General features: G+C 42.9%; 1 protein-coding gene across 1 annotated transcript in view; it reads right to left on the reverse strand.

Annotated features, from left to right (window-relative positions):
* The window catches only part of LOC126336470 (protein singed wings 2), a 375,279-nt gene that overhangs the window by 40,449 nt on the left and 309,382 nt on the right, over positions 1-25,448 (reverse strand). Inside the window, exon 4 of the mRNA XM_050000213.1 lies at positions 16,861-17,020. Coding sequence (XP_049856170.1) covers positions 16,861-17,020 — 160 coding nt within the window. The remainder of the gene's footprint in view (positions 1-16,860; positions 17,021-25,448) is intronic.

Consider the following 25,448-nt stretch of genomic DNA (forward strand, 5'->3'; position numbering starts at 1 on the left):
TCCAGTTTTCGACGCAGTAGCCACGTGGTCTGGGGCACCTTGCCGCGGTTCACGCGGCTTCCTCCGTCGAAGGTTCGGGTCCTCGCTTGGGCATGGGTGTGTCTGCTGTTCTTAGCGTAAGTTAGTTTAAGTTAGATTCAGTAGTGTGTAAACCTAGGGACCGATGGCCTTAGCGCCGGCCGTGGTGGTCTCGCGGTTCTAGGCGCGCAGTCCGGACCCGTGCGACTGCTACGGTCGCAGGTTCGAATCCTGCCTCGGGCATGGATGTGTGTGATGTCCTTAGATTAGTTAGGTTTAAGTAGTTCTAAGTTCTAGGGGACTGATGACCACAGCAGTTGAGTCCCATAGTGCTCAGAGCCATTTTGAATTTGATGGCCTTAGCTGTTTGGTCCCATAGAACGTATCACAAATTTCAAAATTTTTTCGACGCATTAAGGGCCGAATATTTCATTTATTTGGGGATATAAAACACAGAATTCATGAGAACGTCGAATTACAAAAGTACGTAGGTTTTTGATGTCAAATTAAAATTATTCAGTTCCTCGGTCAAACATGAAAATTGCCTTTTGACCTGATCGCAATCTAGAAATTTTGTGTAGATTTACAAGTTTCTCTGAGTACACAAACTTTATTGACTTCTAGTCCGCCCCCGGTAGCTGAGTGGTCAGCGCGACATACTGTCAATCCAAAAGGCCCGGGTTCGATTCCCGGCTCGGTCGGAGATTTTCTCCGCCCAGGGACTGGGTGTTGTGTTGTCCTAATCATCATCATTTCATCCCCATCGACGCGCAAGTCGCCGAAGTGGCGTCAAATCGAAAGACTTGCACCAGGCGAACGGTCTACCAGACGGGAGGCCCTCGTCACACGACATTTCATTTCATTGACTTCTAAATTTATGAATTTAAGTATGAGATGAAGAAACAGTTGCTGTATTCAGGGTTACAACACCAAAAATAACTTTTTTATCGTCGAACAGAAAAACAAATCTTCATATTCACTCTCATCCTCCTCTCTCTCTCTCTCTCTCTCTCTCTCTCTCTCTCTCTCTCTCTCTCTCTCTCTCTCTCTCTCCTTTATGTCTTTTCTATTGCTTTTGAAGTTATTCACTCTCTAATCAAGTTTCCCATAATCGATTATGTTCTTGCATTCTTTTATTACGCCTCCACCGACAAAGATGGCACAGTTCAAATGGTTCTGAGCACTATGGGACATAACTGCTGAGGTCATCAGTCCCCTAGAACTTAGAACTACTTATATCTAACTAACCTCAGGACATCACACACATCCATGCCCGAGGCAGGATTCGAAACTGCGACCTTAGCGGTCGCGCGGTTGGTGGCGCAGTAGTAACACGCAAAACCAGCCAGTAGAGTATAATAAAGGGAGATGGCGCTCCAGACTTAAGTTGCTTTAAAGCCGGCGCCGCCACCTTAGATGCGCCAAAGCATTAGAAGACTACTGCTTACGACTACTTCTTGTATGGACTTCTGTCGTGTATACGCAACAGTTGTTTCCAACAGAAAATGTTACAGTGCGGCAGGAAGGCATAATCAGGTGTGTGTTCTGACCTTAAACGAATATTTGATCCAGTAATACGAAGCACTTCACCTAGTGAATGTAACTTTCTTTTTGTTATACGCTTCTAATAACCAAGAAGTGAAGTATATGATGTGATAAGGCTGCTTTCGTAATCCAACATTTTCCTTAATACGGGCTAACGAAGCTGTATGTCGGCCTATGTCGCCTTCTCGAAAATGCTGAGAACATATTATGCTATGTGTCGTTGGTTTCCAAACTTCTCTTCTCTTAGCGTTCATCCAGAGAGCTTTACGAGCTGCAGCGATGAGAACACTAAAATCAAATGACAGAAATAGGAACATTACAGTAAAAGGACACCGCGCAACCCAAACTCATGTATATCTCTTGAACGAGTTCGCTTTGGAATGAACCGTGATTCCTTTATGCTCTTGTTAGGTAGTTACTTCATCCAGTTTATCACCAAGGGATTTCTTTAGAAAGTGTATGTAAACCCCGACGTCTAGGGTAATCTTCCTTGACTAATAATCAAAATGTCCTACGTCCCGGATCCGATTCCAGCCTCAGATTAAATTCGGAATAAAAATCGTCGTTAATGGCAACCAGAGACACCCGCTATAAGGAGTCTCTCTCAATCTGTCAATGGCCCGATCAAAGTGGTCGAGGAAGCAGACCGATTTTCAGAGCAAGCTCTTGTTCTCGGTAGGAACTGTCCCTAAATGGCAGAATAATCAGCAATGATAAATGGCATAAGGATACAGAAGTCAACGGAAACCACTCCATTAAAGACAAATGATGTGTATCCACAAGACATGTGAGGCCTGTAATTGAAAAAAAGTCTTGATGATTTGCAAGAGATTACGTATAAACCCCCATTCCGGTCTCCAGGAAGGGACTTCCAAGCGGGAAGTAACTACGAGAAAAAGACTCAATAACCAATGAAAGGGATTTTTTTTTTACTAGTCGGAGCGTGGAACGCCAGAAATTTAAAAGTAGCAGGGAAGCGATAAAACCTGAAAATGTACGCTCAGTCCATATATATTGGCGACTGGTGAAATGAAATGGAAACAACATAAGAATTTCCCGTCCGATGAATGTACGGTAATGTCAACAGTAGCTGGAAATGGTGTAACGGGATTAGGTTTCGTTATCAACAGGAATGTAGCATAGAGAATGAATTACTGTTAAAAATTTCCTACTGGGTTGTTCTCTTTAGACTCGACAGCAAAACAACGCCAAAAACAATTGTCGAGCTGCACGTGCCAATGTCACAAGCACAAGATGAATAAGTAGGGAAAGTATACGAGGATACAGAACGAGTGATTCAGTGCGTGAGATGTGACGAAAGTCTAATAATCCGGGAGGACTGAACGCGGTGGTACGGTTAGGAATAGAAGACAGAGTTACTGAGGAATATGGGCTTCATAACAAGAATGAGACAGGAAAAGGACTAAATGAAATCTGCTAGAAGATTCAACTAGTCCGGACAGCCCCAAAAACATACGTTTTTCATGTTAGGTGCATTGTGCTGACACCTTCTGCCAGGTACTCTATATCAGTGATCTCAGCAGGCTTCGCGAAACTCACGGACTCCGTCAGGTGACTGGGTGTCACTTGTGCCATACGTCTGTACACGAGATTTCCTCACTCCAAAACATCCCTAGGTCCACTCTTTTCGATGTGATAGTGAAGTGGAAACGTGAAGGGTCACATACAGCACAAAAGCGAACGGGCCGACCTCGTCTGTTGACTGAAAGAGACCGCCGACAGTTGAGGAGGGTCGTAATGTGTAATAGGCAGACATGTATCCAGACCATCACACAGGGATTCCAGTCTGCATCAGGATCCATTGCAAGAACTGTGACAGTTAGGCGGGAGGTGAGAAAACTTGGATTTCATGGTCGAACGGCTGCTCATAAGCTACACATCACGCCGGTAAATGCCAAACGACTACTCGCTTGGTGTAAGGAGCGTAAACATATGACGATTGAACAGCGGGAAAACGTTGTGTGGAGCGACGAATCACGGCACACAATGTGGTGATCCGATGGCAGGCTGCTGGTGTGGCGAATGCCCGGTGAACGTCATCTCCCAGCATGTGTAGTGCCAACAGTAAAATTCGGAGGCGGTGGTGTTATGGTGTGGTGGTGTTTTTCATGGAGGGGACTTGCACAGGCCTACATTGAAGTTTTAAGCACTTCCTTGCTTCCGACTTTTGAATACGATCGAGCACCTGTTCATAATGCACTGCCTGTGACGGAGTGGTTACACGACAATAACATACCCGTAATGAACTGGCCTGCACAGAGTCCTAACCTGAATCCTATATAACACCTTTGGTATGTTTTGGAATGCCGACTTCGTGCCAGGCCTCACCGACAGACATCGATAACTCTCCTCAGTGCAGCACCCCGCGACGAATGGGCTGCCGTTCCCCAAGAAACCTTCCATCTTGTAATTGAACGTATGCCTGCGAGAGTGGAAGCTGCCATAAAGGCTAAGAGTGGGCCAACATCATATTGACTTCGAGAGCTCAACGAACTTGTAAGTCATTTCAGCCAGGTGTCCGGATAATTTTGATCATATAGCGTACTGTTAAAAAATCACAGGAGGATGACCTATACTAGGAAAATTCCCAGAAGTACAGAAATATTTCATCTAGATTACATCATTGCCTCAGATATATTCTGAAATGAGATACTGGATTCTAAGGCGCGTCCAGGAGTAGATACAGACCCGGATCACAATTCAGTAAAGGAGAGTATACTAGAGCTTATAGACAGTCCGAGCAAATGAATGTGGGAAGAAGTGAGATATTGATGTATTAAAGAATGATGAGATGCGTTTGAGTTCTCTAAGGTTGCAGATACTGTGATTATGAATTCTACTGCAGACAGTTCAGTTGAAGAGGAACACACATCTCCAAATATATACTTACCGAAGCTAAGCAGAAAAAATGTACGTACAACGAAGATAACTGCGAGGAAACCTTGGGTACGAGAAGAAATTTTTCATCATATTGTCCTAAGAAGGAAGTACAAAAATGTTCAAGAAAAGATAATAATACACAAGTATAAGTTGCATAGGATTGAAATAAGTAGGAGGTGAGGGGAAGCCATGATGAAATGGCTCCAAGAAAAATGGAAAAAGAAATAGTCGTCGAAGAGAGAGGCTTAGCATGTAGAACAATCAAAACAACCTTCACGAAAGTAAAAGCAACGGCTTCGACATTAAGACTGAAATGGGAATTCCACTGTCAATCGCATAGGTGAGAGTAAATGAGTACACTGAAGCCCTAAACGACGGGAAGAAACTGTCTGATGAGATGATAAAAGAAGGAACGGAAGTCTATGTGGAAGATGTAGGGAATCCGGTATTAGTGTCGGACTATCTTTGGAAGATTTGCGATCAAATAAGGCAGAAAAGATAGGACACATTGCTTCGAAATTTCTGAAATCATTGGAGGATGTGGAAACCAAACCTCTATTCAAGTTGGTGTGTAGAATCTATGAAACAGGAGACATACCATCGGCATTTTGGAAAAATTGCAATCACACAATCCCAAAGATAAACACGCAATTAGTGTGAAACTACCGCACAGCAAACGTAACAGCTCATGCACCGAAGTTTCTAACAGGAACAACATACAGGAGAATGGAAAATAAAATCGAGGACACATAAGATGACGATCAGTTTGGTTTTCGGAAAGGCAAAGGAACCAGAGAGGGAGTTCTGACGTTGCGCGTGATAATGGAAGCAAGACTGAAGGAAGATCAAGACACGCCCATAGGATTTGTTTACCTGTAAAATGCGTTTGACACAGTGAAGGATTGAGATACGGGTGCGAAATAGGCATATACATAAGACGGGAAAGTAAGAAGGGCCATGCGAGGTGGCCGTGCGGTTTGAGATGCCATGTCACGGACTGCGTGGCCCCACCCGCCGGATGTTCTTGCCCTCCCTCGTGTGTGTGTGTGTGTGTGTGTGTGTGTGTGTGTGTGTGTGTGTTGTTCTTAGCATAATTTAGTTTAACTTCATTTAAGTAGTGTGTAAGACTAGGGACCGATGACGTCAGCACTTTGGTCCTTTAGGATTTCACACACATTTGAACATCTTTTTTTTTTTTTGAAAGTAATGGAAAACCAAGAACGAAGTGTTCTGTTAAAACGGCTGCAAGACAGGAATGTAGTCTTTCGGCCCTACTGCCCGATATATACAGCGAAGAAACACTGACTGAAATAAAAGAAGGGTTCAAGACTGGGATTAAAATTCAGGGTGAAAGGATATCAATGATCAGATTTGCTGAGAGCAATGAGGAGTAATAGAAATGAGATTAGGGATAAACTTAAAATGGAAATCAGGGAGCACAAAGTAGACGAAGTAAAGCATTCTGTTACTTTTAAAGTAAAATAATCCATGATGGTCGAAGCAGCGAGAAGATAAACAGCATAATAGGAGAGCCAAACAAGGCATTCCTGATTGAGAGGACTGACGTCACCGCACCCCCTTACTCTGCCACACAAGGAGCATTCTTCTAGTCTTCCAGTAACTCCCAGTCTGATGTATCCGACAGCTAGTTTAATATGACCATTCTACATTAAATTACAAGCATCTGAACGCCCTTTACCACTAATATCGCCATATCCCGATTAACATGCCGGTCCCTTGACAGACGAGATAAGTTAAGGGAAAATAAGATTTCTCATTAAATCGCTCCACTCTGATACTCCTAGATATTTAGATGTTCCAGTGATGGATTGCCAGTCGCACAATAGACTAACAATGGATATTTTCGCTTGTGTGTGGATAAAATTTTTCCATTTGTTTGATGACTAAAAGATCCTGCAAGGGAGAGGAATTTTCTTTCATTGATGATTAAATGTGGAATTTTGCCTACATTTAAGTTATGCTCTACTGTCGATGTAATAAATTACTTTGTCATTCAGAACGAAAACATTAGAAAAAGTTTAAATTTCGAGATATCCTCTTAATCCCAATTCACAACCTACACAAAAACCACAATTATTCGTTCTGATCAACAGTTTTCTGCTACAATAGCAGCTCCTTTGCCTCTCCATTTTCTGCGATCCATTGCTTCCTTCTTAAGGCCGCTGTAAGTTGTACCGCCCATCACGTCATCCTGTACCTGAAATCTCTTCCTTCCTCGTTTCCTTTTCCCTTCTCCATAACCTTCTAAAATTGTTTTTATCAATCCATCATTTTTCCTTAATATATACCCAATCCAACTTTTTTTCTTATTTTTATTACATCTAGTAACTGTCTTTTCTCTCCCACTGTACTCAGTACCTCTTCATTTTTTACTCTGTCCATCCAACTTATCCTTTCCATCTTCCGCCATGTCCATATCTCAAAAGCCTCCAGCCTTTCTCTGTCTTTCTTCTTCAAAGTCCACGTTTCAGCGCCATACCGAAGAACACTCCATACAAGACATTTTATGAGTCTCTTCCAGTGTTTTCTGTCCAGACTGCTCCAGAAAATTCTTTTGCATTTCTATCCTTGTTTTAATTTCTGTGGAGCATTTCCAGTCGGTGTCTATCCTGATTCCAAGATACTTAACATTTTGCCCCTGTTCTAATATTTCTCCATTCATCGTAATTTTTATTTCTTTATTTCCTCCTAGTGCCAATACTTTTGTTTTCTTTGTGTTAATTTTCATTCCATAATTCTTTCCGTTAGCTTCAATTTAGTCCACCAAATCCTGTAATTCTTTTTCCCCTGTGGCTAGAAGGACCATCTCATAAGCAAACCTCAAACACCCTACTCTTCTTCCTCCAATTTCTACTTCTTTGTCACATAATGAGCAGTGGTCAATCATATTTTCCAAGTAGAGGTTGAAAATATTCGTAGGAGCCCGATTGCATCTCTGCTGCCCGTATTCCGTCTAAAGCCTAACTTCTCCTCGTCAAGATTCTCCTCCATTACTTTTTGAGGTCTCTTATTAATTATTCTTAACATCACTTTGGCTGCATGTGAAATGGGGCTGATTGTCCTGTGCTCACTGCATTTCTTGGTTCCTTGTTTTCTCGGTAATGGAATCATTACTGTTGTCAGAAAGTCCTCAGCCCATTCGCCACTGTAATATGTTTTATTACATAACCTCAATATTTCTTTTATTCCATCTTGGTTCAAGCATCTAATACATTCGTTCGAAAGATACTTATTGTCGTTCCAGATGTTTATTTATACACCTATACACCTAAACGCCCCACGAATGTCTTTGAGAATATTTTCACTAATAAAACTGCTTGTAAAGCATGATATTGAGATTTCTGTCATTCTGTCGTCTTCGAGACTGACCATCATGAATAGATATAGATTGTTCCATTCGCACTCGGGCCATCAAAACGTACGTCTATTACATGCATAGGAAGTGGACTAGAAACTAGAACGACCCTTCACATAACAAGTAATGAGTTTTTATGACGTAGTTTCTCAGCTTTAAATTACATATTTTCCTGATTGATACTAGAGAATTCAAGGATTCCGATTTCTCGTTTTACGGCAATTTCGTGCAGAGTATGTTGCACGATGTGTTGATAAAACGTTCATTGCATGCTTCGAGAGAACACTCGGACGTATCGCCACTACTCGATTGCAAGCACCCACTACACGACAGTTATAAGGCGGACTCCTTGGCGAGAGAGCACTGACCTGCGGTCGCAGCTATAAATCTACGCCGTAATTGTCTCCGCCCGACCGAGAAATTATAGCACATTTGCGATGCAAATTGGATCCATCTAAACGAGCACCGGAATGAGGTCAACTGATCAGCAGAATGGGTGGCGTAAGCGAACCCTGACACACTGCGAAACTGAAGCAGGTCATCGTCAGTCGAGAGGATAATGCGCCACGCTGAACCAGAGAAGGTCCAGCAAAAATAAGTGCATCATCAATCAAGTTTCTTCACGACCTCTGTATCTGCTGACCTTGTCGGCTTGTGGACCGATCTCGAACAGTGCTTTTCATTCACAGTCTGGTGTGGAACACTACATAATTAAAAATCCGTTAGGTCAGATAAGATCTGTGGCGTTTAAAGTGGGCTTAGGGGGTCCACCACTTCCAATCACATGACGTGGTTTTGGTTACTATTCTACAGAAACGACTCAGTGTTGCCGTAGTTCTAGGGGGCTATGGTTTTTCACTCGGGGTTGTGGACCACTTTGCAAGAAAGGATTCGACGCATATATTCCAAGGATTCTGCAGGTGAGTTCCTTGCTGGTTATCGTGAAAACGACTTCTTGTAACGCTGGGAACGCAAAATTTGGAAAAGGAGCTACACTGAATGGTGAAACGCTAATTTATAGAGGGTACGAGGCCGTGTGAAAAGTAATGCCATCGATCTTTTCGTGTGAAATCTCTTAAAGATTTTTAAATAAAATAAACGTTATTACCGCTTACATGTTTATTCCTCATGTCTACATATTTGCTGCCGTCTGCCGCCAGAGGTCTCAGAATTGCTTCATTGAGTATTCAATGAACTGTGGATGAAGCCCGACCAACAGGCATTACATGCATTGATCATAAATGATAGCGCATTGAGAACAGCTACTTTATAGCTGAAATCTAGATCTGCCAATAAAATTAAAAAAAGACGACTGATAGCTGAAATCTATTATACTCACCTGACCAGAAATCCTTGTCTTCTTTCCATTTCATATCACTGATCTCTACTATATCTAGATTGAGCCTTTGCATTTCCCGTTTTCAGATTTTCTAGCTTCCATACGAAGTTGAAGCTTCTGTCATTTCACGCCATGACTTGTAGAACGTTATCCTTTTGTTGATTATTCGATCTTTTTTCCATGGTCACCGCCCGTTTGGCAGTCCACTTCCGTAGATCAGAGTGGGGGACTATTCCGGAATCTTTTGCCAATGGAGAGACACTTTCTCAATTACAGGCCAGATGGCCTGTGGATACACATTACGTATCTTTAATGCGGTGGTCTCTATTGCCTTCTGCATCCACATGCCGTTAATCATCGCTGATTCTTCAGCCTTTAGGAGCAGTTTCCTATCCCAAGGACAAGAGAGTGCCCTGAAGCTCTGTCCACACGTCCACTCTTCAGCCCTCTTTGACAAGGTCGTTGGCAAAATGAGGGTGCCGGAAGTCCTCGGTGCCAATGCTGATTGTTAATCAAAATTTAAGCGGTGGTGGGTTTCGAATCTAGGTCTGAGGACATTTTGATTACTAATCAAAGACGCTACCTCTAGACCAAAGAATTAAGTACCAACAAAAAACAAATGGAACATCTACCAGGGTGCTGTGATGCAACTACGTCAGTTTAACATTGTTACATACACGTATTTATCAGTCCTTAGGCCCAAGGTACGCCGAGGAACTTGGGTCGTCCCTGCTCTACACCCGTAGTACTGATCCTTACCAATTCGGTATCCACGTAATGTCTGTGTGATTTAACAGACCTAAAAACTCTCAATGACAATGAGACTGCAATATTGGCGATTGAAAGTAGCAAAACGAGCTACGTGAGTCAACTTTTCTGCATGGTACTTCTCAGTATACAACAGCGTGCAGCTCCGCACACAGCTGAGGTGGATCATAGCGATCTCTAGAAACCGACTGAAATAGCATGTGCACTATCCCACTTACGGTCAGAAGCAGAACGGCAAAAGATCGCTTCACCAATATTAATGCACTCGGTTCAAAGACCTTAATGCACCAGTGCTCCAGCTGTCACAAGCCTACAGAGGTAGAAATTAGTCGAGCCTGAATTCACTCATGGTATGGGCGATGATGAAAGCTTTCAGGTGACAGAGGCAACATTAAATTAATATCAGCGCACACTCCGCTGCAGAGTGAGAATCTCATTCTGGAAACATTAAATTAAGTGGAAAAAGGACATACACCATCTGTCCAAAAAATTCCGTGTCTGATTTAATTCCTGGTGTACAAGGGATGAATGAAAATTTGTACCAAGGCTGGTATTTGAACCCAAACCTACTGCTGACTAGGCAGATATGCTACCCATATGCTTCAGTCAGAGTGTGTGTGTGTGTGTGTGTGTGTGTGTGTGTGTGTGTGTTTGTGACTAGAAAATGTCTCTGGAACCATATCTTTTCATTTAATCAAAGCAACTATGGCTGGGTTTCAAGCAGGATCCCCTGTTCCGTTCGATGCTGATATACACACATAAAAAAAAAAGGTTTGCATCACACCGGTTCCCAGAGTTCCTGAAGATAGACGTTGACTGTGGCTATTGTATCATAGACACAGTCCCTTTGATTGTTCAGAGATGTCAGTAAACCTTCCCAAACTCAATTACTAAATTTCTGAAGTTTTTCAGTGATATTTCCTGAATAATTTGGTATCAGACACCTGCAGTTTCCGGTTGCTCGTTACAGTGCATTTCGTTAAATTTCTTACCTCCGTTTAGCTTTGTATCTATATTGCACTGAAAAGATCTGCACGACAGTGCAAACGCAGAGGATACGTACTTTGTGTCTTGTGTAAAAACGAACTTGTTTCAGTCACTAATGATACTTGGTGTTGGAACAGTAGCGCTCGCTTTACTCTTTACCCCCCAAGGCAGCCTTCAGTACTGATCCGTTAAGTCGCTGGCTTGTTTTTCCGTCATTATCAGTTATTCGTTAACGGTGGTACACAGCGACGTGGAGAGGTTCGCTTACGCAGATTTGGCAGACATAAACCTGGTGTATGCGCTCACTGCATTTAATTAAGAAATTACACATCGACGCCCTGCTGAACTGCAACGATGGAAACCACATCAAAGTACTTTGATAGCCGACTGAGGGCTGTGTTGTATATTTTGGAGACTGCATATTACAAAAAAAATTTTCAGAATTATTATAGCGTTTTCAGAGAAGAGGTAACTAGGATAACAAACACAATAAATGATAATTATTACTCAGTGGCGAGTCACCGGAGAAAACGGTTCATTGCGTCAAAATATTCAGAAAATATCACTGAAAAAATCGTCCCATTTTAGCCATTGTTCAGTGGCTACTGTTTATTAAAATTTAGTAACAGTTATCGTTAGCAATCACAATTTGTTGTCAACTTGGTTAAATCATTTAATCTTGCAACATGTTTGGGGGTATAACGTCGTCATGAGGCAATAATGACAATGAAAGATATTTAACATAAACACGCGAATGCCTCGAAGTAATTGTCTTCTAGCCCCGTACGTGACGTCACCTGCTCTGTTCATCTGAAATGCCTATCTTCTTGTAGCGCATTCATTTACATTATAGCTAAGTGGTCCTACAAACTTGTACAGGACACTTACACAATATTGTTTGTTACAATCAAGAGGACGTGAATTTTTAAATGAAGAGCTTCATTTACTACATTTGCACCAAAACAGGGCCTCCGACTGTTTACGTGCTCAAGACGATGTGACCGTGTAGGTGTTACCTCAGAATCCTCACCTGCGTCACAGTGGTTCTGTCAATGAACTGCATGTAGTGGAGAAGTGGTGTGTATACGAGCGAAATCTTCCCAGCGCCATGTACCGCAGCTAAGGTGGGCAGGGACGGTGTGTTTGGATCGCTGTCGTGTATTTCAGAGGGGCCACAGGCTCGTTGCGAATATATCTCTCAGCCGGTGTCGGTCGTAAGTTTGGGCAGCTCGTAAAGCTGCCGCTTTATGCAGTCGCGGACGCCTTGCAGACTTACAGACCGTGGGGTAACATTGCCTGCGTGACAACTGAGGCGACAGCGAAACGTGTGGACGTATTTCGCCGCCAGAGCTCCGAAAGCGCTCGAAACAAATCGCGCATGGACTATATACGCCATACGAACATACGATCTGGCAGCTGCTGCACGTAACTTACCCTACAGCCTCGACAGTGGGGGTATAGCAGTACGTCCAGAGATCACATACCCTACCCCATTTTAGTAAAACTGCTCATGGAACCCACGCCAATCGTATGTCCTACTATCTTTCACTATGCGATGATTCCCTTCAGTACAGATCGGCGGGAAGAGTTTCCTGGGCATTTAGTGCCAGTTCTTTCTCTCGATAAAGCCTATTTACTAACGAATCAGCGACCTTGTTTCCAGTTTTGGTGGTCAAGTTTACTTGCCTGTGTTTCTGTGTTCTTTCCATATCTGTCTACATCTGGTTGGGCACCGACGCCTAGATAAATTTAAGGAACGTCACTGTTTCCACCACGTTGCTAGTTTAAATGAGTATGAAGCACTACTTTATACCCGCCTGGATACGAGAGAGCATCAGCACGCCGGTGCAGGATTCAGTGTGTCATGCCGGCCGCGGATCGAACCCGCATGGCGAGTTGACGACGAGATCCGCTATGCCGGCCAAGCTGTATGTCTCTCAGGCGGTTAACCAAATCCGACTAGGTGGACTAGTAACGACGTCCAACCTCAGTTACACAATTCGTACACTTCGAAGACTTTCTCACACTTTCACTCGGGATAACACTAGACACTAGACGCAGACGAACAACGTAAATTGGAAGGAACACATAGAAAATGTTGTGGGGAAGGCTAACCAAAGACTGCGTTTTATTGGCAGGACACAGAAAATGTAACAGACCTACTAAGGGGATTGCCTACACTACGCTTGTTCGTTCTCTTTTAGAATACTGCTGCGCCGTGTGGGATCCTTACCAGATACGACTGACGGAGTAATCGAAAAAGTGCGAAGAAGGGCAGCACGTTTTGTATTATCGCGAAATATGGGAGAGAGTGTCACAGAAATGATACAGGATTTGGACTGGAAACCATTAAAAGAAAGGCGTTTTCGTTGCGACGGAATCTACTCACCAAATTCCAATAACCAACTTTCCCCTTTTTTGTTGACACCAACCTACATGAGGAGGAACTATCACCACAATAAAATAAGGGGAATCAGAGCTCGTACGGTAAGGTATAGGTGTTCATTCTTTTCGCGCGCTATACGAGATTGGAATAATAAAAAAATGGTTCAAATGGCTCTGAGCACTATGGGACGTAACAGCTATGGTCATCAGTCCCCTAGAACTCAGAACTACTTAAACCTAACTAACCTAAGGACAGCACACAACACCCAGTCATCACGAGGCAGAGAAAATCCCTGACCCCCCGGGAATCGAACCCGGGAACCCGGGCGTGGAAAGCGAGACGCTACCGCACAACCACGAGCTGCGGACTTGGAATAATAGAGAATTGTGAAGGTGGTTCAATGAACCCACTGCCAGGCACTTGAATGTGATTTGCAGAGTATCCATATAGTAGATGTAGACAGGTGGGAGGAAGGGGGGGGGGGGGAGGGTGCGGCGTCAGGAGAGGCATCCAGTCGCGCTCTAACGATACTACTATCACAAAAACAAACTGCAAGTAACTGTTTACTTTAAATTCGCTGGAAGAGTGCCCTGGTTTAGTGATGCACTACATATTTCAGAGACTAAGGTACTTGTACCGTGTCAACAATCTTTCAGAATTTTGATGTAAATAGCATCAACTCCCTATGAACTTTTACTTTTAAGAGAGTTTGTTATTTTCTTCCTTTCAGATGTGGAAGAGATGAGAATATCAGGTGACTATGCTCCTCTCACAATATACTACTGTGATTTTTCTTTTGAACTGCTTGACTATTGTCTCTATCCCATGTTATTCAAAATTCCTGCTAACTTTGCATGATCATTTATAATTTTTCTAATCAAATCAATAGAGATGTTATCTCGTTCGATGTTCTGCTGTCCCTTCTGTTAATAAAGATTTAACTCTCCTATCCGAAATATCTATTTCAGACATAATTGCCTACCTCCATACTTTTCAACAAATATTCTCAATACTCTGAAGTAACTTTTATACATCGAAGAAAGTAGGATATTGTTAACATATAATTATCCCTTCTCCGTTTACAAGATACTCCAATCCAATATCTGAATCATTCCCTACTCTGCACTATCTCCTACTGCAATTTTGTTGCGGTATCATTCACAGTGACATGACTGTCTTCTCTAGTGAACTGAACACTTCCTTTGTTGGCTAATATGGAAGCAGGTAGAGGGTGAACACTACAAGATTCACTTTGGATGCTCATTTTCCCACCACCGAAGCGTCCAGTATAAGGGTTCGGAACTGTTTTATAATTTCAAAACGGGTAGGTAGTACGCCTTTACCTTTGACGTTTCAAATAACCGAGTAATTGTACTCAGTGACACGTAGGATTCCTGAAAAGGAATTAGTTAGGCATTTTATATTATTCCGCATTTATATTGTGGTGTCATATTCGAGGTGCTCCAGAGATATAATGCGGCGACGCGAGCGAGAATACCACCCGACGTGCATACGTCATCACACTTACAAGTCTCGGGGTCTGCAGCGGCGTGCGCCGCGCTATGGAGTTCCCTAGAATGAAGAGCTTCTCTGAGATGATGTGAGACACAGGAGAAGCGGGTTGTTGTTAATCAGGTTTTGCATAGCAAGGTGTCACTACCCGAGTAATAAATACGTATATTGTGAGAAATACATTCTTTTGTCACTTATTCCGCGAGTTACTGATTAGTACGAGCGAAGATTGACTTCAGAGCGAGGTTCCAACAGACGGATTTCGGTCCCACTTCCAAGAAAGTCGACGGCAACGCTCGCAACCCATCTCTTAACACGGCTGGTGACCATATACACCTCTCAACAGGGATGGTGAACTCCGAAATGATTTCCAGAATCCAATTTTTTTATTTTTAATCATGGATTCAATGGCAACACACTACAGAAAGGAAATATTGATTGATAAATGTAGCCAGCGGCAATGTTGTTGTGGTCTTCAGTCCAGAGACTGGTTTGATGCAGCTCTCCATGCTACTCTATCCTGTGCAAGCGTCTTCATCTCCCAGTACTTATTGCAACCTACATCCTTCTGAATCTGCTTAGTGTATTCATCTTTTGGTCTCCCTCTACGATTTTTACCCTCCGTGCTGCCCTCCAATACTAAATTGGTGATCCCTTGATGCCTCAGAAAATGTCCTACCAACCGATCCCTTTTCCTTGTCAAGTTATGTCACAAATTTCTCTTCTCTCCAGTTCTATTCAATACCTCCTCATTAGTTATGTGATCTAACCATCAAATATTCAGCATCCTTCTGTAGTACCACATTTCGAAAGCTTCTATTCTCTTTTGTCTCAACTATTTACTGTCCTCGTTTCACTTCCATACATGGCTACATTCCATACTTTCAGAAACGTTTTCCTGACAAATCTATATTCGATGTTAACAAATTTCTCTTCTTCAGAAACGCTTTCCTTGCCATAGCCAGTCTACATTTTATATCCTTTCTACTTCAACCATCATCAGTTATTTTGCTCCCCAAACAGCAAAACTCATTTACTACTTTAAGCGTCTCATTTCCTAATCTAATTCCCGCAGCATCACCCGATTTAATTCGACTACATTCCGTTATCCTCGTTTTGCTTTTGTTGATGTTCATCTTATATCCTCCTTTCATGACACTGTCCATTCCGTTCAACTGCTCTTCCTGGTCCTTTGCTGTCTCTGACATAATTACAATGTCATCGGCGAACCTCAAAGTTTTTATTTCTTCTCCGTGGATTTCAATTCCTATTCCGAATTTTTCTTTTTTTTTCTTTTACTGCTTGCTCAATATACAGAGCCGGCCACGGTGGCCAAGCGGTTCTAGGCGCTTCAGTCCGGAACCGCGCGACTGCTACGGTCGCAGGTTCGAATCCTGCCTCGGGCATGGATGTGTGTGATGTCCTTAGGTTAGTTAGGTTTAAGTAGTTCTAAGTTCTCGGGAACTGATGACCTCAGATGTTAAGTCCCATAGTGCTCAGAGTCATTTGAACCATTTTGAATCAATATACAGATTGAATAACATCGTGGATAGGGTACAACGCTGTCTCACTCCCTTCCCAACCACTGCTTCCCTTTCATGTCCCTCGACTCTTATAACTGCCATCTGGTTTCTGTACAAAGAGTAAATAGCCTTTCGCTCCCTGTATGTTAACCCCTGCCACCTTCAGAATTTGAAAGAGAGTATTCTATTGTCAAAAACTTTCCCCAAGTCTACAAATCCTAGAAACGTAGGTTTGCCTTTCCTTAATCTATTTTCTAAGGTAAGTCGTAGGGTCAGGATTGCCTGACGTGTTCCAACATTTCTACGGCAATGTAATAGACATTAATGTTGGCAGAATGTATCAGCACGTAGTGCAAAGTCTGTAGCTTATAATAATGCAGTTGTTTTTATTAGGTCATTGAAATTTCATGTATAGCAAAGGGTTGCTTACGACTTTCAGTATGACCCTAGAACGATGTTACAATTTCATCGCGGTAGCGCCTGCCTGCAGCTGCGCTCTGCTTACCTGACAAGTAGACTTGCTTCAGCTCATCCAGGTCGTCGAACAGCTCGGGATCCAGACGCTCCAGGTGGTTATTCCGCAAGTCCAGCGTGCGGAGAGACGTGAGATTCCCAAGGGCGTCCTCAGATAATTCGCGGAGGCCGACACCCGTCATGTTCAGCGTCTGTAATGAGCACGTATGGCCGGTGACATCAGCATACACCGAAGCATTACTAAGGTAGTAATAGACGGCAAATCATCGAGTAAAACTGAAGTGATATCGGGTGTTCCCCAGGGAAGCGTCCAGGGACCTCTGCTGTTCCTGATCTGTATAAACGATCTGGGTGACAATCTGAGCAGTTCCCTTAGGTTGTTCGCACATTATGCTGTAATTTACCGTCTAGTAACGTCATCCGAAGACCAGTATCAGTTTGAAAAGCGATTTAGAAAAGATTGCTGTAGGTGTGGCAGGTGACAATTGACGCTAAATAACGAAAAGTGTGAGGTGATCCACATGAGTTCCAAAAGAAATCCGTTGGAATTCGATTACTCCATAAATAGTATAATTCTCAAGGCTGTCAATTCAACTAAGTACCTGGGTGTTAAAATTACGAACAACTTCAGTTGGAAAGACCACATAGATAATATTGTGGGGAAGGCGACCCAAAGGTTGCGTTTCATTGACAGGACGCTTAGAAGATGCAACAAGTCCACTAAAGGGACAGCTTACACTACACTCGTTCGTCCTCTGTTAGAATATTGCTGCGCGATGTGGGATCCTTACCAGGTGGGATTGACGGAGGACATCGAAAGGGTGCAAAAAAGGGCAGCTCGTTTTGTATTATCACGTAACAGGGGAGAGAGTGTGGCAGATATGATACGCGAGTTGGGATGGAAGTCATTAAAGCAAAGATCTATTTACGAAATTTCAATCACCAACTTTCTCTTCCGAATGCGAAAGTATTTTGTTGACCCCAACCTTCATCAAAATAAAATAAGAGAAATCAAGAGCTCGAACAGAAAGGTTTAGGTGTTCGTTTTTCCCGCGCGCTGTTCGGGAGTGGAATGGTAGAGAGATATTATGATTGTGGTTCGATGAACCCTCTGCCAAGCACTTAAATGTGAATTGCAGACTAATCATGTAGATGTAGAAGGTGAAGAACCTCATTAGGGTAGTCGGTGCAACAAGTATAAGATGCGATGAAAAAGGTTCCGTTTTAAGGCTGCACAGTTCAGAATCGGTAGGCTAATCGGGCAAAATCGCCGTGAGCGTTGACGAAATCATCCCACCGTCATATCAGTTTGAAGATAACTGGTATAACAACTCGTCCTGCCGCATGAGTAACTCCGTAACTACCTGCTGCAACCCTCATCTGACCCTTCACTGAACTTTTTAACGGCCTGAACGCATAATAATCAGATGGGGGAGAGATCAGGATTATAGGGCGGGTGCTCTCACTTCAGTTAGCGTATCTCCTACGTTACGACATTTGCGATACGGGGACGTACGGTATCACGAAGCATCATTATCCCTTGAGGCACCATTCCACAACGGTGGTTTTCGACGGACATGGTGCCCGATGCACATTCTTCATTCTCCAATGGATATCTGCCGGTGTTTGGAAGCATTGGTAGTAATGTCGCCCTAGCTCACTTTTCCGCAGTTAAGTCGGAAAGACAGGAATGCCACACAATTTACCTCTACGTCGGTGTTAATATACACGCATCGGAGTCGAACTATGTTGTACATAAGATGCAATGTCGCCCTCAAACAGAAATTTTTTGTTCGTCCCTGATATATATAGAGCAACTTGTTAATATGGGCAAATACTGCTAAGTAGGGGGTAGGACAATTTATCGTAGAACCAGGAAGAAAATTGCGATATCTGACCACCTGAGGCGTCTGCCTACCGTAACGTTCGCTTTCTCAGTTACATCCAATAAGAATCTGAGTAACAAACGAAATTAAGCAACATAAAATCTATTTCACATTCCAAGAAACCTGATCAGTGACGAAACACCATTCCGTGGTCAAAACATGAGGAAGCTGACGAGTAGAATGAACATAAATGATCATGTACGATGTGGGACTGTGTCAATCATACATTGGAAGAAAAAGTATAGGTTAACGACGAAATTAACACGGTATCAAATTGCCTTTGGCACTATGCCACGTCGCACTACGGACGGCCGTGGAGTGTTGAAATGTGCGATGTGCTGCCGAGATATATCCTGCCTCGGCTGTTACAACTGACAGTCCAGATTCCTCGTTTTAGATGCAGGCTACAGCTGAATTCCAGCCTGCCCCAAACGTGTTCGTTAGGCGATATGTGATCGGATTATGCTTATCGCAATACCGTACTAAAGATTTGTGACACCCAAAGAGATCGCTGTGTGTGGATTATGTAACTGCTTCTGAATGGGAAGACGTGTGCGGTGTCACTGCTGCGTAACTGTTCACCGGTTAAGTATGTGAGCAGATCAGAAACCTTATGCGATGGAGCGTCAAACGGTCAGAACATCCGTCATAGTTGTACCACGATTTAGTTCGTACGCTTTTCAGAAGGACCTCAGATGTGGTCACTGTAACCAGACAAAGATTATATTAGGGATTACATACACCGTGAATTCCGTAGATCAACGCTGGAAGACTCGAGAGTGTGAAACATGTTAGAAAAACAAAAATGCATAACCCATAGCTAAAAAAAGAACAGCTGACGCTGATATTCTTTCCACAGACCATAACTAAGGTGATCTTCAGGAAGAGAAAAAAAAAATGTAAATTGCTTTTTATTCAAACATTTATTAAATATCTTCTGACATAACAGCTTAATTCTATAAATGTATATTCAGAATGACATTTGTTTTGCGAAATAAATATGAAGTGTGTCCATAATTGTAGCGCCTTGTGCAATCGTAAAAGTAACTACGTATAAGTACTGCCAATACGATGTATTGGGCACGCTCGTGGGAGTTTTCCATTACTATAACAAAATTAGTTTTGATCCTATTTAGTATGTGCGTTTTGTTAATATGAACCACTGCTCTCGAATAAGTTCAGATAATTATTATTATCACGGTTAAGCGAATGAATCCTTTGCAGATATATAACATGGAATGCTTATCCAGTCACGATGCTATGCAGAGTTATTATTCATCTGGCGTAACAGTGAACTCGACCCTGCGTTGCCGTTGCTACAGATTGAGTAAAGCAATGGCAGTGTATTTCTGAAACAGGTATCATTTTATTGCTCACGGGGGTGAGTGGTTATTTATTGAACTGTGAAGAAATGAGTAATTTAACAAACATCCGTCAGCATATTACATTAATGAGTCGGTGTCTCTTCGAATTACGGTTCTCAGATCTACTTTCGTTACCTCAAAGCTGCAATGTTTTTGATGTTGTCTGACTAGGCAATCACAGTCCCATTCGATCATATCAAAGATCCAACATGTTACAATAAAGTGACTTTCCTTTTTGTGCATCCTGGCTCAAACAGTAAACTAACGAGATCACTATTGAAGTAACGCATTTTTAAACCAATCAGCACCACGTATATTATTACTCAAACTGCGTGTATGCCCTACTTTAGACGTTCTGGGCATTAATAAACAAAGCTTTACGCACAGATTTCTGTACAAAACTGGTGAGATTCTCGAGGCCACTTGCTGGCGTATTGCCTGTTGGCTTTTGTCTACGGAGCTTCGGAGGGCGTTTGTTGAATGACTTTTCCGACGTTCCGCCAGAACGAAAAGGTGGCACTGTCAAAGACTCACCTCCCGCCACCAGCAATGAAGGGCGAATCTTTGGCAATGTCAGACACTCATGCTGAAAAAAAGTCAGGAAAGTTATTCAACGAAAGTCGGCCGAAGATCTGGAGACAAAAGCCAATGCGCCACACAATTTGTGTTCGGCTGCACATAACACTTATCTTTTCAATTACTCAGATACACTAATGTCGTAATGCTCGTACGAGTATCTTTGCTTATTGTTATACGTATTTTATGTACATGTGTGTCTCTTATAAACCTTGAGTGCACTTAGGCTCCTATGAAACGTAATTTTAAATGTATGGCGGCTTGGCAACTATCTTTTTTTTTTTTTTTTTTTTTTTTTTGCCAACGTCTGCTAACCTCTTAGTGGTTATTCAGTCCGACTATAATTTGAATGCTCGACGCTACCATTGCCGCCGCCACCAACCGGTAATCCCACGTAACAAGCTCGCGGTTAGTCCATTTGCTTAACACGGTTTCATTCATTAATGCATTCCTAATTAGAACTCTGTGAGAGGCGTTACATGTTTACAACAAACATTTAATTACATGCGGACTTAAGTGCATATGGTAATTGCTGGGCTATTATAGCCAGGCATCTCAGAAACAAAAACGATGCTCTGTTAACAGAGCGAATTACTGCAGAAAGCTGTGTCGAAGTCGGGTATTACATAACTTCCATGTTACGAAATACAATAAATAACTCGAATTTGCACAGATATTCTTCAATGAAATTCGTAAAAGGAGGCAGCCACCAGTAAATGCTTTAGTCTCCTCTTAAACTATACGTTATTAACAGACGATTTCTTTTGTTGCTTGAAAATGTGTATTCCTGAATAATGAGCAAGTTTCTGCGCCGAAGCGAGTCTTAATGAAGTTTTTTTCCCCTTATTTCCAATATTTATTCCATGTACTGAGCTTTAGTGCAGAGGATTCTGATGTTTATGTATTGATTCACGATATTCTACATCTACATACATATTCCGAAATCCACCATGCGGTGCGTGGCGGAGGGTACCTAGTACCACAATTAGCATCTTCTCTCCCTGTTCTACTCCCAAACAGAACGAGGGAAAAATGACTGCCTATATGCCTCTGTACGAGCCCCAATCTCTCTTATCTTATCTTTGTGGTCTTTCCGTAAAATATAAGTAGGCGGCAGTAAAATTGTACTGCAGTCAGCCTCAAATGCTGGTTCTCTAAATTTCCTCAGTAGCGATTCACGAAAAGAACGCCCCCTTTCCTCTAGAGACTCCCACCCGAGTTCTTGAAGCATTTCCGTAACACCCGCGTGATTAATTTATGAAATTATTAACCTTGTTAGTGTAAGGATGAAAGCTGTAGAAGTGAATTAAAAATTTGTGCCACGGCCGGTACTCGAACCCGGGTCTGCAGTTTGTTTTGGGGAGGGCACTGGACTTAAGCAGTCCGTGAGCAATGTTAACCATAGGGCTACGGTGGTGTAATGGTCAGCACTTTTGCCTAGTAAGCAAGGACATCTGGGTTCGAGGCTAGCCCGTTGAACAAATTTTAATTCATTTCCTTGGCTTTCATCCTTTTTGTGGATAAAAATTAGACTTAAATGTCTAGGGAAAAGTTGAATTATATACTGCTTAGTGTAATTGTAAAAATGCTAGTGTCTCAAATAGTTCTATGGTTGATCTTTTTTTCCTAAATTTAGCAAGCAAGCAACATTATCGACATTCGTAGGACCAATATAGTATTGATATATGATGATGTTGTTGTTGTCCGAAGACTGTTTTGATACCGGTCATCACGCTGGTCTACGCTACAAAAGTTTACCGTAAATACTACATCCAACGTCACTTATAAACGGCTTTCTGTATTAAAGATTTTGTGATTAAAGACAGTTTTTATCCCCCTTCCCCACAGTTCCTTCCAGTATCAAAACACGCTAATGAAGCTGAACATAATGACCATTACCCAACGCGAGATGTGGTGTTGCTATCGCGTGACACGGAAGGTGTGTTGTATAGGGTGATTCCGCAATGACGGAATGCCTCTAGCGCTACAGTTGTTGCTAAGATTGTAGGGTAGGCAACTTTCAAAGCTTCCAATATGGACCAAAACCAGAGAAAAGTCAGTAGACATGGGTTCTAAAAGGCATGCCTTATAAGCTATGAGATTTTATTGATCTTCTATAATACACGTTCTCTGCTTTCCATATTTTGGGAAAAGGTAGTGTGGACCAAAATGACTTGCAAATAGGGGCTCTAAAATGCATATCTCAAGAGCTACGAGCACTTATTCAGTAGGAGCGATGTATTTCACGGTAGCGAAGATAAACAAATGCTCATAGCTTATAAAAAATGCATTTCAGAGCCCATGTTTACTGAATATTTTCTTCTTGTTTTGGTCAAGAATACCACATCTAAAAGTTACCTACACTGTGATCTTAGCAACAACGGTAATGGTGCATGTAGAAGGCTATTCACAAAGATGATAATGATGATGATTATTATTATGATGATGATTGGTTTGTGGGCACTCAACTGCGTGGTTATCAGCCCCCATACAAAACGCCAATCTTTACACTGTCCAGTCTCGCCACCTTCACGAATGATGATGAAATGATGAGGAAAGCACAAATATCCTAGGGCAGAGAAAATCCCCAATCCGGCGGAATCGAACTCAGGACCCAATTATCCGGAGGCAGCAACGCTAGCCACTAGACCAAGAGCTGCGGACTATACAAAAACAAGGACACGTTTCTAACATTCATTGCTTCCAAACTACAAAATTGTCAGAACGATTGCTCATTTCCTGCCACAAACGAGGCAACTGGTCTCTCGTTGTCGAATTCACAGCTTCAAAAATGCGATGTCACAGATTTTCAAGACGGTTAAGCATAGGAGGGGATAAAAACACGGTCTTTTACGTAACCCCACAGATTAAAGTCACAAGGTGTGAGGTCCGGAGACCTCGTAGGCTACCAGCGATGAAATTCATCTCCTGCCCCTCTTTTTCCAATCCAACGAGCTGGAGAAATTCTCTAATCACGATGGATTGGAAAAAAGGAGGGGCAGAAGAGGTACGTCATAGCTAGTGGCCTCCCATTTCTCCGGACATCATACCTTCTGCCTTTTATCTGTGGGGTTACGTAAAAGACCGTGTTTTTATCCCCTCCTATACCTAACAGTCTTGAAAGTCTGTGACATCGCATTTTTGAAGCTGTGAATTCGACTTCGAGAGACCAGCTGCCTCGTTTGTGGCAGGAAATGAGCCACCGTTTTCATATTTGTCAAGTAACGATGGTCTTCTCATTCAATGCACAAAAATTTGAATTTTTCTTTTTCCAGGAACGTTGGAATCATATTTCTGTCTTTTGTGGTTTGGAAGCAATAAATGTTTGAAATCTGTTCCTTCCTTTGAATAGCCCGGTATTCCACTGTGAGAGGTATCAGAACGATTTTTTCTTATAACTTTCGGTCGTTTCCGGACCAGAGTTTCTTAACTCAGATGGATACAACTACCCATCCTCCATCATTAATGAATGTTTGTAACGTCATCACTGAGTCACCCTGTATTAGTGGAGCAGAGATTAATGAGAAATTATTTTAGCAATGCTACAGAGATAAAACGAGGAAATCCACTGACAGAAACGGCTGTGTCAAATAATCGTTGGAGTCGGCCCGACACCTGGAAAGGAGAATCACGAAACCGGAGGTCTGGTCCGCTGTTTGGGTGGTACTGTCGTGAGCGTCTATGGACAATGGTTGAATGACGGTGAAACCACTAGTAGGCGGACAAGGGGTCGGACGTCCACACCTCATCAAAGGCGGTGCAGACTGGAGGCTTGCTCACCCGCTGCGTAAATCTGGATAGGCGGTGATCTGACAACAACATCAAAGGCTGGTGCATGGTCAGTGTTTGAGAAAACTTGGTTCGAGCCACAGTGTCTAAGGGACAGACAAATGAAAACCAAAGAACCGCCACAATAGGAGCATGGGACGGTTCCATTCAAAAGTGACCACCATGTGCATTAAGACGTTTACACCACTGGGAGATGAAATGATCAATTCCTGCTTCACAGAACGCGATCGGCTGCTGACGGATCCACAACCGTACCCACTCTTGGACTTCCCCCTTCGACTGAACCCAACGTCCACGTATCTCTTTCGTCATGTAATCAGAGAACTGAAAATCACACGGTGAAAGATCCAGGACGTATGGAAAATGCCGCTATGTTTCCCAACCGCATCGCTGAAGCGTAGCCTTCCTCCTATTGACAATTTGGGGGCGGGTGTTATCGATTCCGTCCGACAGCATTCCAATAGCCCGAGGGCAAACGCCAAAACCAACAGTGGAAATGTCCAACATCTCCCCCACCAAGTAAATCCAAAGCTATTCACACATGTTCCTGTAAGGTCATGATAACCTCCTCCTTCCACTGCAGGGGCCCTCTGTTCGCCGAGTTCCTTGACCGTGACCGTAAACTACAACGCTAAGAAGAAACTGCAGGAACTGCGACGCATCACAAAGTCAATACGCCCAGGAATCATGCCGAACGGAATCACGCTGTTGCACGATAGACCCACCCCCGCACTGCCAATCGAACGAAGGCTACGCTTCAGCGATTTCATTGAAAAATACTGCAAGATCCTCCGTACAGCACGGATCTTTCACCATGTGATTTCCATATCTTTAGCGACCTGAAGAAAAGCATGCGTGGACGTCGGTGTCAGTCGGAAGAGGAAGAGCAAGAGTGGCTGTGGTTGTGGATCAGTCAGCTACGGGACATAAATCAATCGCCTCGTCCCCCAGTGGGATAACTGTCTTAACGTCTGCGGTGATCGCCGGCCGGTGTGGCCGAGCGG

This window comes from Schistocerca gregaria, chromosome 1 (assembly GCF_023897955.1).
Source record: "Schistocerca gregaria isolate iqSchGreg1 chromosome 1, iqSchGreg1.2, whole genome shotgun sequence".
Classification (NCBI taxonomy): domain Eukaryota; kingdom Metazoa; phylum Arthropoda; class Insecta; order Orthoptera; family Acrididae; genus Schistocerca; species Schistocerca gregaria.